Source organism: Carcharodon carcharias, chromosome 2 (genome assembly GCF_017639515.1).
Source record: "Carcharodon carcharias isolate sCarCar2 chromosome 2, sCarCar2.pri, whole genome shotgun sequence".
Classification (NCBI taxonomy): domain Eukaryota; kingdom Metazoa; phylum Chordata; class Chondrichthyes; order Lamniformes; family Lamnidae; genus Carcharodon; species Carcharodon carcharias.
This window is the reverse complement of record NC_054468.1, coordinates 81172560-81185472: the sequence shown is the minus strand read 5'-3', so window position 1 is coordinate 81185472 and position 12913 is coordinate 81172560. Positions and strand designations below refer to the sequence as shown.

Genomic DNA, 12913 nt, shown 5'->3' with positions numbered 1-12913 from the left:
TGAACCAGAGCCCAGGAAGGGTGGGTCCTTCAAAATGATAGTTAGCCGCCTAAATTGCCTGAAATTCGAAGGTCTTTTAATCTTCTTTTTGTTTTAAGATATAATTTGTAATGAATTGAAGGAGGAGGCTATGGAGACTGCGTACTTCTTTTAACAAAAAAAGGTAATTGTTCCTATTTATTCCGGACTCGGTCAGGCCACCCCTCGGGGGCCTCACTGGGTTGCTGTGGAGATCTAAGATGGCAGCGCTCTGGCTCGCCGGCTCCGGTGGGTAAAAGGCGCCGAGAGATGGAATCCGAGTCCGACTGCTTGCTGGTGGGAGAGCGGTGGTTAATTCTCCGTCGCTAGGTTGTGAAGGGGAGGGAGGTTGCTTGTGCTGTTCGTGTGTTCCGCTGTCATTTTCTGAGTTGTGTTAACCGTCGGTTGTCGACCGTTAAACGGATGACGGCCGCTCCCGCTGTTGTCGAATTTGCCCCCTTGTTATCGAGATGGAGGGAGGGGAGGGAGGGGAGGGGAGGGGAGGGGGAGGGGTGAAGGGGAGGATGAACCGAACCCTGGGGCAGTGATTGATAGCGTGGCCACCCAATCAGGGAGGAGCTGGCCTTTGTGCTGCTGCGTTTTGACCAATCGGCACGAGGCAGGGCGGATCTCGCACTGGGGAGATTCCAGATTTGGTCGCGCGGCGGATTCTGATTGGAGGAGTGAAGCTGAGTGCTCCCGCTCCAAATGTCAGCACGGGACTGGCGCCCGCAGAACTTGGCAGCCGGAATACTGTGTCACTGGCATAGGTACCCGGAGCACGGTGCAACTACTGTGGCACGTGCGCCCGGAGAACTGTGCAACCACTGTGGCACGGGCGCCCAGAGCACCGTGCAACCACTGTGGCAGGGGCGCCCGGAGCACCGTGCAACCACTGTGGCACGTGCGCCCGGAGCACCGTGCAACCACTGTGGCACGTGCGCCCGGAGCACCGTGCAACCACTGTGGCAGGGGCGCCCGGAGCACCGTGCAACCACTGTGGCAGGGGCGCCCGGAGCACCGTGCAACCACTGTGGCAGGGGCGCCCGGAGCACCGTGCAACCACTGTGGCAGGGGCGCCCGGAGCACCGTGCAACCACTGTGGCACGTGCGCCCGGAGCACCGTGCAACCACTGTGGCACGTGCGCCCGGAGCACCGTGCAACCACTGTGGCAGGGGCGCCCGGAGCACCGTGCAACCACTGTGGCAGGGGCGCCCGGAGCACCGTGCAACCACTGTGGCAGGGGCGCCCGGAGCACCGTGCAACCACTGTGGCAGGGGCGCCCGGAGCACCGTGCAACCACTGTGGCAGGGGCGCCCGGAGCTCACTGCAACCACTGTGGCAGGGGCGCCCGGAGCTCACTGCAACCACTGTGGCAGGGGCGCCCGGAGCTCACTGCAACCACTGTGGCAGGGGCGCCCGGAGCTCACTGCAACCACTGTGGCAGGGGCGCCCGGAGCTCACTGCAACCACTGTGGCAGGGGCGCCCGGAGCTCACTGCAACCACTGTGGCAGGGGCGCCCGGAGCTCACTGCAACCACTGTAGCAGGGGTGCCCGGAGCTCACTGCAACCACTGTGGCCCGGGCGCCCGGAGCTCACTGCAACCACTGTGGCCCGGGCGCCCGGAGCTCACTGCAACCACTGTGGCCCGGGCGCCCGGAGCACCGTGCAACCACGGTGGCCCGGGCGCCCGGAGCACCGTGCAACCACTGTGGCCCGGGCGCCCGGAGCACCGTTCAACCACTGTGGCCCGGGCGCCCGGAGCACCGTGCAACCACTGTGGCCCGGGCGCCCGGAGCACCGTGCAACCACTGTGGCACGGGCGCCCGGAGCACCGTGCAACCACTGTGGCACGGGCGCCCGGAGCACCGTGCAACCACTGTGGCACGGGCGCCCGGAGCACCGTGCAACCACTGTGGCAGGGGCGCCCGGAGCACCGTGCAACCACGGTGGCAGGGGCGCCCGGAGCACCGTGCAACCACTGTGGCAGGGGCGCCCGGAGCACCGTGCAACCACTATGGCAGGGGCGCCCGGCGCACCGTGCAACCACTGTGGGAGGGGCGCCCGGAGCACCGTGCAACCACTGTGGCAGGGGCGCCCGGAGCTCACTGCAACCACTGTGGCAGGGGCGCCCGGAGCTCACTGCAACCACTGTAGCAGGGGCGCCCGGAGCTCACTGCAACCACTGTGGCAGGGGCGCCCGGAGCTCACTGCAACCACTGTAGCAGGGGTGCCCAGAGCTCACTGCAACCACTGTGGCCCGGGCGCCCGGAGCTCACTGCAACCACTGTGGCCCGGGCGCCCGGAGCTCACTGCAACCACTGTGGCCCGGGCGCCCGGAGCTCACTGCAACCACTGTGGCCCGGGCGCCCGGAGCACCGTGCAACCACGGTGGCCCGGGCGCCCGGAGCACCGTGCAACCACGGTGGCCCGGGCGCCCGGAGCACCGTGCAACCACGGTGGCCCGGGCGCCCGGAGCACCGTGCAACCACGGTGGCCCGGGCGCCCGGAGCACCGTGCAACCACGGTGGCCCGGGCGCCCGGAGCACCGTGCAACCACGGTGGCCCGGGCGCCCGGAGCACCGTGCAACCACTGTGGCCCGGGCGCCCGGAGCACCGTTCAACCACTGTGGCCCGGGCGCCCGGAGCACCGTTCAACCACTGTGGCCCGGGCGCCCGGAGCACCGTTCAACCACTGTGGCCCGGGCGCCCGGAGCACCGTTCAACCACTGTGGCCCGGGCGCCCGGAGCACCGTTCAACCACTGTGGCCCGGGCGCCCGGAGCACCGTTCAACCACTGTGGCACGGGCGCCCGGAGCACCGTGCAACCACTGTGGCACGGGCGCCCGGAGCACCGTGCAACCACTGTGGCATGGGCGCCTGGAGCACCGTGCAACCACTGTGGCAGGGGCGCCCGGAGCACCGTGCAACCACTGTGTCACGTGCGCCCGGAGCACCGTGCAACCACTGTGGCACGGGCGCCCGGAGCACCGTGCAACCACTGTGGCACGGGCGCCCGGAGCACCGTGCAACCACTGTGCAGGGGCGCCCGGAGCACCGTGCAACACTGTGTCACGTGCGCCCGGAGCACCGTGCAACCACTGTGGGAGGGGCGCCCGGCGCACCGTGCAACCACTGTGGGAGGGGCGCCCGGAGCACCGTGCAACCACTGTGGCAGGGGCGCCCGGAGCTCACTGCAACCACTGTGGCAGGGGCGCCCGGAGCTCACTGCAACCACTGTAGTAGGGGCGCCCGGAGCTCACTGCAACCACTGTGGCCCGGGCGCCCGGAGCTCACTGCAACCACTGTGGCCCGGGCGCCCGGAGCTCACTGCAACCACTGTGGCCCGGGCGCCCGGAGCTCACTGCAACCACTGTGGCCCGGGCGCCCGGAGCTCACTGCAACCACTGTGGCCCGGGCGCCCGGAGCACTGTGCAACCACTGTGGCCCGGGCGCCCGGAGCACTGTGCAACCACTGTGGCCCGGGCGCCCGGAGCACCGTGCAACCACTGTGGCCCGGGCGCCCGGAGCACCGTGCAACCACTGTGGCCCGGGCGCCCGGAGCACCGTGCAACCACTGTGGCCCGGGCGCCCGGAGCACCGTGCAACCACTGTGGCCCGGGCGCCCGGAGCACCGTTCAACCACTGTGGCCCGGGCGCCCGGAGCACCGTTCAACCACTGTGGCACGGGCGCCCGGAGCACCGTGCAACCACTGTGGCACGGGCGCCCGGAGCACCGTGCAACCACTGTGGCACGGGCGCCCGGAGCACCGTGCAACCACTGTGGCAGGGGCGCCCGGAGCACCGTGCAACCACTGTGTCACGTGCGCCCGGAGCACCGTGCAACCACTGTGGCGGGGCGCCCGGCGCACCGTGCAACCACTGTGGGAGGGGCGCCTGGAGCACCGTGCAACCACTGTGGCAGGGGCGCCCGGAGCTCACTGCAACCACTGTGGCAGGGGCGCCCGGAGCTCACTGCAACCACTGTAGCAGGGGCGCCCGGAGCTCACTGCAACCACTGTGGCCCGGGCGCCCGGAGCTCACTGCAACCACTGTGGCCCGGGCGCCCGGAGCTCACTGCAACCACTGTGGCCCGGGCGCCCGGAGCACTGTGCAACCACTGTGGCCCGGGTGCCCGGAGCACCGTGCAACCACTGTGGCCCAGGCGCCCGGAGCACCGTGCAACCACTGTGGCCCGGGCGCCCGGAGCACCGTGCAACCACTGTGGCCCGGGCGCCCGGAGCACCGTGCAACCACTGTGGCCCGGGCGCCCGGAGCACCGTGCAACCACTGTGGCCCGGGCGCCCGGAGCACCGTGCAACCACTGTGGCCCGGGCGCCCGGAGCACCGTGCAACCACTGTGGCCCGGGCGCCCGGAGCTCACTGCAACCACTGTGGCCCGGGCGCCCGGAGCTCACTGCAACCACTGTGGCTCGGGCGCCCGGAGCACCGTGCAACCACTGTGGCATGGGCGCCCGGAGCACCGTGCAACCACTGTGGCACAGGCACCCGGAGCACTGTGCAACTGGTGCTTGAACGCCATGCAATTTTCAAACTGGTACCAAATCACGCAGGGCCAGAAGTCAAAATAATGTTGAGGTTAATGGTGCCTTCTGTTGTTCATGCATAGATGCTGTAGCAACTTCAAGCGAAGGACAGATTTATAGCGAGACGCAGTTATTGAAAAATTGCTGTCCAAGTAGTGCTGTTCTGCGTTAGCTTCATGAAAACTGCATCTTGCTGTCTCTCACCCTTAAAATTCACTGAATGATGAGCAGTTGATGTATTTACTGTAGCTACTAGCTAACCACACCACTGAATGTAGGCCTTGTTGCAAGTGAAAGTACCCTTTTAATGATGTGATAAGTGTTAATTGCTGCTAATCCCTGGCACTGAAAATGAACAATTACAATGTGGAAATTATCTTCTTTTCACGAAGAATACATCTCGATCTTTTCCTGCTTCAGGTATTAATTGTGGAAATTTTACTTTTACTTTCTGTTTCTCTTTCTCAACCCAATTGTCCCTTTCAATACAATTTTCTTTTTCTTCTTTCCTTTCTCTTTCTGTATTTGATTTTACATTGAACTCACCTACTATTATTCACACTTCCACCTCAGTACTTACACTGTTAATTTCTCAGTCCTTTAATATGATTGGTTGAGGTACACATTTCTCTTCACTGGATGCCCAGCTTCATTTACTGCAGCAATATCAACTTGTACTTTCAGCAACTTGCCATGCAAAAAAAAAATCAAAACATAAATGCCCAAAGGCAGGTCTTAAAAAGACCAAGTCTCACTAACAGCAGATGCCATGCTGCAGCAAATTATGGCCCAAAGCCATTGCAACATAGTTACAGAACAGGTTATATTAAGAAAACGAATGCACATATTGATAATCATATATGCTGAATTTAGATCTGTGGTATGGTAGATGACGATATTTAGAGACCAGTTGTTGCAAGGCATTTCCTTGAAGCCCAGGTGTTTGAGCACATGCTCATATTTGTTGCCTCTCCACAATCCAATTGCTGTGCAGTCAGCAGGTACTACCACTATTTTATGAGGTGTGATGTATGTCTTTGTGATATCCATGAAGATGGTGCCAGTGCACTGGCATACTTCATGTTGAATTGACTGTTTATTAAACTATTTATGAAGGATTCCTGAAACATCATTTCTGTTTTATGTGATTCTCAGTTATACAGTAGTGAGTCTTACCTTGTTGGGAGGGAGAGAAAGGTGAGTTGTTTGGAACCAAGGCAACACTTTGTCATCTAACGGGAGAGCCATCCTAGCTGGGTAGAGGCAGCTGGATGCTCTTCTGGCAGATTGAGTCACTTCAGTGTGTTCATCCCCAACAGTGCGCCATAAAACATGGGCTCCCTCTGCTTTGGCTCTGCCAACCTTGTACACAAGCTCTCTGAATTTGAATTCACTGGGATGTGCCCCTAAAGGAAGAGATTGTGCACTCTTTTACATTGGGAAAATAAAAGTTCTACATGCTTTTGTGAAGCGTGCTCTGAAACATGGAATAGATTTCTATGCAGGTCAAACACCAAGCTGACCAAAAATAAGTGAGCAGTTTAGTTTTTATAAGCAGAAGCACCAAAAGTGATTCAAGAAACTTAAGCTGCATGTGAACAAGTACTTGGAGAGACTCGTCAGCCACGCATTTGGCCCTCAAAAATGTAAATCCATCACTTTTTTTTATGTGCTACAAATGTAGATAAACTAAAATGACTTGGGACGTTGGTAGGTACAGGGATTCCATTGTGCTCTTTCAATCCTGGGATCAAAATCAGGATTGATTAATAAAGTTACATTTTTCTTTGTTAGTTGGACTAAAACAGCAGGTTGCTGGAACAGAAGGAACCTTACTTTGTATTGGTATTGTGTTGTATTTGATCATGGGAATGCTTGATACTGACACTGAATAGCAGAAGTGAAAAGGTCTTAATTTACTATTTCCACACTAGAAATTCCCCAAATATGTAAACAAATGGAATTATCACATCAAATGGAATTATACGTACTTGAATTTGTTGTTGGAAAAACAAATTGCAGAGTAGTTATTATCAAATAGAGTCCTAGAATGGTTACAGCATAGGTGTCCATTTGGCCCTTCAAACCTGTGCAGGCTGTCTCTGCAAGAGCAACTCAGCTAGTCCCCCTCCCCTTCCTTTCTCTGCAGCCTTACAATGTTTTTCCTTCAGGTGCTTATCCAGTTCCCTTTTGAAAACCATGATAGAATCTTCCTCCACCACCCTTTCAGGCAGTGCATTCCTGATCATAACCACTCGCAGCGTAAAAAAGTTTTTTCTCAAGTTACTTTTCTTTCTTTTGCCACTTACTTTTAAATCAGTTAACAACTGGTTCTTGGCTCTTCAACCAACAGGAAAAACTTCTCCCCATCTATTCCATCTAGACCCCTCACGATTTTGAACACCCCCATCAAATCTTTCAACCTTCCATGAGCAACCCGAGCTTCTCCAACCTATCTATATAACTGGCATCCCTCATCCCTAAAACTATTCCGATAAATTCTCTTCTTGAGTAAATCAGTCTGTTGTTGGCATGTCTTGAATTTGTTGTTCACTGTTACCAGCAAATAGTCTTATTTGTCTACAGTGGTTAGGTCCATATTTCACTCCGTGCTCAGAGTGAAGTTGACCTGCTGAGTTTTTCCAGGTAATTCTGTTTTTGTTTTTATTTTGCACATACCTTGCTTGGTAATATCCTAATCAAACTTTGGGTTTTAAAAATCTAGTTTAGTAACATAGAACAAGGAGCAACCCAGAGTAAAAATAATTGATTGGGGTGAGGGCCAATTTTAAATGGGTGAGAACGGACCTTGCCCAAGTAAATTGGGATCAAAGATTGGCAGGCAAAACTGGAATTGAACAAAGGGGTGCCTTTAAAGAGGAGATACATTCCCACAAGGAAAAAAAAGGTAGGACAAACAAAACCAGAGCTCACTGGATGACAACAATGATGGAGAGTAAAAATAAAGCAGAAAAAGGGTGTGTATGATGGTTATCTGGTCGATGATATAAGTGAGAACCAGGCTGAGTCGAGAAGGTTCAGTGGGGAAGTGAAAAAGCAAGAGAAGGAAAGAGAGTATGAAACAATATTGGCAGGCAACATAAACGGGAATCCAAAAGCCCGCTATCGGCATATAGATAGCAAAGGGCTGGTAAAAGGAGTAGTAGGGCTGATTAGGGACCCAGAAGGGATTTGCACATCGAGGCAGAGGGCATAGCTTTGCCTGAGGACCTAAATGAGTACTTTGCATTGTCTTTACCAGGGAATAAGATGCTGCCAATGTCATAGTGAAAAACGAGATCGGTGCAACACTGTGTGGGCTAAAAATTGATAGAGGCAGTATTAGAAAGGCTGGCTGTAGTTGATAAGGCAGCATGGTCAGATGCGATACATCTGAGCATACTGAGAGATGTAAGGGTAGAAATTGTGGAGGCACTGGCCATAATCTTCCAAACACCTTAGACATAGGGGTATTGCTAGGGGACTGGAGAATTGCAAATGTTCAAAAAAAGTGTAAGGATAAACCCAGGAACTACAGACCAGTTTAAGTTTAACCTCGGTGGTAGGAGAGCTTTCAGAAACGATAATCCGGGTCAAAATTAACCGTCACTTGGACAAGGGTGGATTAATTAAGGAAAGCCATCACAGATTTGTTAAAGACAAACAGTGTTTACTTAACATGAATTTTTTTTTCAATGAGATAACAGAGAGGGTTGATCAGGGTAATGTGGTTAGTGTTGTGTACATGGATCTTCAAAAGGTGTTTGATACAGTGCCGCATAATAAAGAGACAGTGGCAGCACTTAACTGAGTGACAGGAGACAGTAATAGTGAATGGTTGCTTTTTGGACTGGAGGAAGGCATTTGTGGTTTTCCCTGGTATTAAGACCACTGCTTTTCTTGTTCTATATTAACAACCTGGACTTGGGTGTTCAAGGCACAGTTTCAAAATTTGTGAATGATGCAAAATTTGGAAATATTGTGAATTGTGAGGAGGATAATGAATAGACTTCAAGAAGACACAGGCTGGTGGAATAGGCAGACACATGACTGATGAAATTTAATGCAGAAAAATTTAGTAGGAAGAATGAGAAAAGACAATCTAAAATGAAGGATACAATTTTAAAGAGGGTGCAAGGGCAGAGAGACTTGGGTGTGTATGTGCACAAATTGTTGAAAGTGGCAGGGCAGGTTGAGAAAGCTGCTAATAAAATATGCCGATCCTATAAATAGAGGCATAGAGTACAAAAGCAAGGAAGCTGTGGTGAACTTGAGGTTGGTTCGGCCTCAATTGGAATATTGTCTCCAATTCTGACCACCTCACTGTAGGTTGGATATAAGAGCATTGGAGACGGTACAGAAAAGGTTCACGAGAATGGTTCATCAGGTGAGACTTGAGTTACGTGGATAGATTGGAGAAGGCTGGGTGTTCCCCTTAGACTGCACCTGGGTGCAGTCACCAAAGCATCTGCATGAAATAGGTATTACTGGGTGATTCGCTAGTGAACCAGATACAATTGGATAATAAATGGCACAAAGTGGCATAGATTAGAATATTACCTGGAAAAACTCAGCAGGTGTTTTGGATTTCCAGCATCCGGAGTTTTTTTGTTTTTATTTAGATTAGAATGTTGTTGGGTTTCAAACCAATTTCAAATAAATATTCAAGGTTCCTCAAATGTGAGACATTGTGTAAGATGGGGTTACCACGTTCAGTGGAAAACCAAATTTAATCATTCTCAATCATTTATTGCACACCCTTATGGTAATTTTCTGTGAAAATGGAGTAAGGTGTCTCTAACTGAAAGGGAAGACCTTGCTGATATTAACTGCTGTCGCTTTTCAATACTGAAATCAACCAAGACTCCTCCATTTGGCATCCTGTCTGAGAGTGGTCCTCTCTGGCTAATCATGCCTTTGACTAGCAACATTAGGGACCTATCATTTGTGGTTGCTTCATGAGATTATTGATTTAATGTTGTGCATAATTTTCTCAGGACTGGCCATACCCCAAAGCACACTCTGATTAGATTTAATTTGATTCGTGTTACTGTTGAAGTTTTTCCAAATATTTTAAATCCAGTTCCTTGATTCTATTCATTAGGTTTAGTTTTAATTAGTTTTCACAGTTGATTATTCAAGCCCAAACCTATCTTAACTCTGTAAATTATCCTCTTGAAATGCACAGTCTGCAATATCTCAAGTCAGTTAGTGGTCCACGGTTCTGGGGTCTTGACAGGAAGCAACCCTCAATAAACTGTACCATCCCAGGCTATTTTCTTGTTATTAATTCTGGTGCAAGCAGATTTTTCATAGAAAGTTTAGCTGACAGGATGCCAGCCAAGAATGTCCTGTTTGATGTGATCCTAGTTTGCTCTGTCATACTGCCAAGCCATCTGCCGAATGTGTCATTCAAGATACTTTGCCACTGATGAGCTGCTTAGATGCAATGCAATAGTACTCAGAATTGTATCAGTTCATGTTTTGAGTACTTTGCTGCTTGAGCTTGCGAACTTTGTAACCTCAACATTTTTGTGTTGTGGATTATTAAATTCTGTTTGCAAATCATTGTATTTGCTGAGATTGAATAATAACGGATTTGTTTTTGCAGGATTGTTATTGATAACTTTTAATCAGTTGCACTTCTTACAGCTAAGAATGACAACACTGGGATTCTTGCAACAGTAGCCCTGGTGTATCTCTCCTTCTCGATTGTGAATGCAGACTCAAAAGCAGTAACGACAACACTTAGCACTAAGTGGCCATCTACACCATTGTTATTGGAAGCAAGGTAATCGTACTGGTCTTCCAATCATCTATCACTGACTGAGTTTCCATTTTATTTGGTCAATTTCTTTTAACCCAAATGGAGGGCTTTTTGGTAGGCAGAATGAGAATACCATATGGTACCCGATCAATTGATATTTGGTCCTGATACAGAAGAACAATGTTTTTACAAAGAATTACAGGGGTGATCTGTCAGTTTCACAATCATGTTCTGATGATTGCCCACAAATTATTTGAATTTAGTTTCACATGTTGAAAGGAAGGAAGGGGAAGAGGACTTTAGCAATGTGTGTCTTTGTCAAGTTTTGCTCAGTGTGCTGTGAGGCAAACATTTTTTTCATGGAACTAGTACCACTGGCCTGATTATTCTCAATATCATTTTCTTCACTGAGTTATTGAGACAGGGTTACACTTGTCTTGAATTCTGAACACCAAAACTAACTATATTAAGGTACTAAAATAAAAAAGGTTTGGACACCTTAGGGATATCTCATTTGCATCGTGCCACTTCACCTGTATTGAACCTTGGAGGCAGGTAGTGCAGTGGGCCCCATTACCTATGCGGCCCATGTTGTGTTCCTCATTAATATCATTGAAGAGAGCTGTGTCAGCCATGCTGCTAGTGGCTCACAGCACTGTGTGCCCCCTGGGAAACGACATATGTCTGCAGGGCTACCCTGGCCTCCACACTTTGTGTTTTCTTTCACAAGACTAGACAATAACCTGCTTTTTCCTTTCCTCCACTCTGGGAGTTCTGTGCAGCATTTTGTGTTCCATGCCTAAAGTATCTATTGTAAATTAATGATCACTTTGTTGGTACCTTTATGGATAAGGTCATTAAATGCAGAATCTTCCATCTAAACAGGTCAATAATAGTGGATTGTTGTGATTTTAATGCAGCATCTCAATTGCAATCTAAAGTCAGTGGATAAAGTCATTAAGTGCAGAATCTTCCATCTAAACAGGTCAATAATAGTGGATTGTTGTGATTTTAATGCAGCATCTCAACTGCAGTTTAAAGTCAGTGCAAGAAAGTGGAGTGGAATAGGCACCAGTGGGTATTTCCAGCCTTAGCACGTTGCTGTAACTTGCAGTGTAATGTGACTGCTGAATAAATGATCGAAACACCTGTTGGATAAACGTAACAGGGTCACTTCTAATAACTTTTGCTTTCTGTTAACTGAAATAATGACTTGATACTTTATTGTAGGAAGTAAATTGGAAGATATCTTTACTTTTCCTTATTGCAGTGAATTTTTGGCTGAAGAAAGCAAAGCTAAGTTCTGGGATTTTGTGGATACCACTCAAGAAATTCATCTGGAGGATCATGAAGGTACCGATGACTTCATTGCAGTGATATTATGAAGCAGTGTTATCGCATTTCTCATTCATTTATACCTTCACATATAATACAATAAACCAACATTTGGCTGGAGGTGGCGGAGAAACACACTGTCCTCGTTAAGATTTTGATGGTACCTTTATCTGCTGTTCCATGCTCATCTCCTCCATAACTTTTATTTTTGTCAGACATTATGGGCAGATGATACCATAAAGCTCCCACAGCAATTTATGGTATTTGTTCAAATTGTGAGGTCAGACTGGGGTAGATGACAAAACTTATATTTCTTCAAAATGGCACCAGAATTCTCTGCAATGACAATTTTGGTGGCAAACATCATAAGTTAGCTTATTGTGCTCCCTGATCCTCGAATAGTGAATTCACACCACAAATTGCTGGAAAAATAATTAGAACACTTTGCAGTGGGGGGGTGATGGATTGGGAGCAGCATTGCCAGTGTCTGGTGCACACCCAGGGAACGAGAGTCTGACACAAAATGGAACAGGAAATTCCTTGATGAAACATTTAGGAGTAATGACACTGATCTGATAATGTGGGATGGGCCGCTGTATGCATAGACAGAATCATTGCATAACCCATATGCAAACAAATTCTTAAAACAATGATAAAGGTCAGTATCACAGAATGAAAGTATTTCACCTGGGTGGCTGATGCTTACTTTAAAGTCCCAACTGGTGTAGAGATAATAGTTGAAATAGGATTTCAACTATTTGCCTCCTTCAGAAGGCACTCAATCTTTTATTTGGTCCTCTTCTTATATGTGCAACTCGTGGGTTTCAAATAATCTGCCTATAATTCCTGTAGCAAACAAGAATAGTTCATTGGCACAGAATATCCTTACCAACAGGATACAAGGGAGGAATGTCCAGGCTAATGTAAAAGTAATGTTAATATATTTTTGGGCATATTAATCATTTCAAGATAAACTAGTAGCTCCTCTTATGTCTCAGCATGTTAACCCAAGAGCAGCACATCCCAGACTTGACTGCCAGTCTGTGCTAAATTCAATGACACAGCGATAAGGCCAATACAGTGGGGTTTTGTGGCATTAGGTTAGAGAAGGCAAAAATGAACCAAGATTTCCATTTATTATTGCACTGTAGCAACTCCTATTGAGAATGCGCATGTGGACTTTGGTTGAAGACAGTGGCAGGTTGGTCTATCTTCAATGGTCAATTAGCATTTTGACCTTTACT

At 50.1% G+C, this 12913-nt stretch overlaps 1 protein-coding gene across 2 annotated transcripts in view; it reads left to right on the top strand.

The window, feature by feature from the left end:
- The first annotated feature begins 212 nt into the window (after positions 1 to 212).
- The window catches only part of uggt1 (UDP-glucose glycoprotein glucosyltransferase 1), a 148131-nt gene continuing 135430 nt past the window's right edge, over positions 213 to 12913 (top strand). For both annotated transcript variants that reach the window (XM_041213097.1, XM_041213089.1), the window contains exons 1-3: positions 213 to 267; positions 10220 to 10358; positions 11605 to 11687. In XM_041213097.1, the coding sequence (XP_041069031.1) occupies positions 240 to 267; positions 10220 to 10358; positions 11605 to 11687 (250 nt within the window). In that variant the 5' untranslated portion in view covers positions 213 to 239. The remainder of the gene's footprint in view (positions 268 to 10219; positions 10359 to 11604; positions 11688 to 12913) is intronic.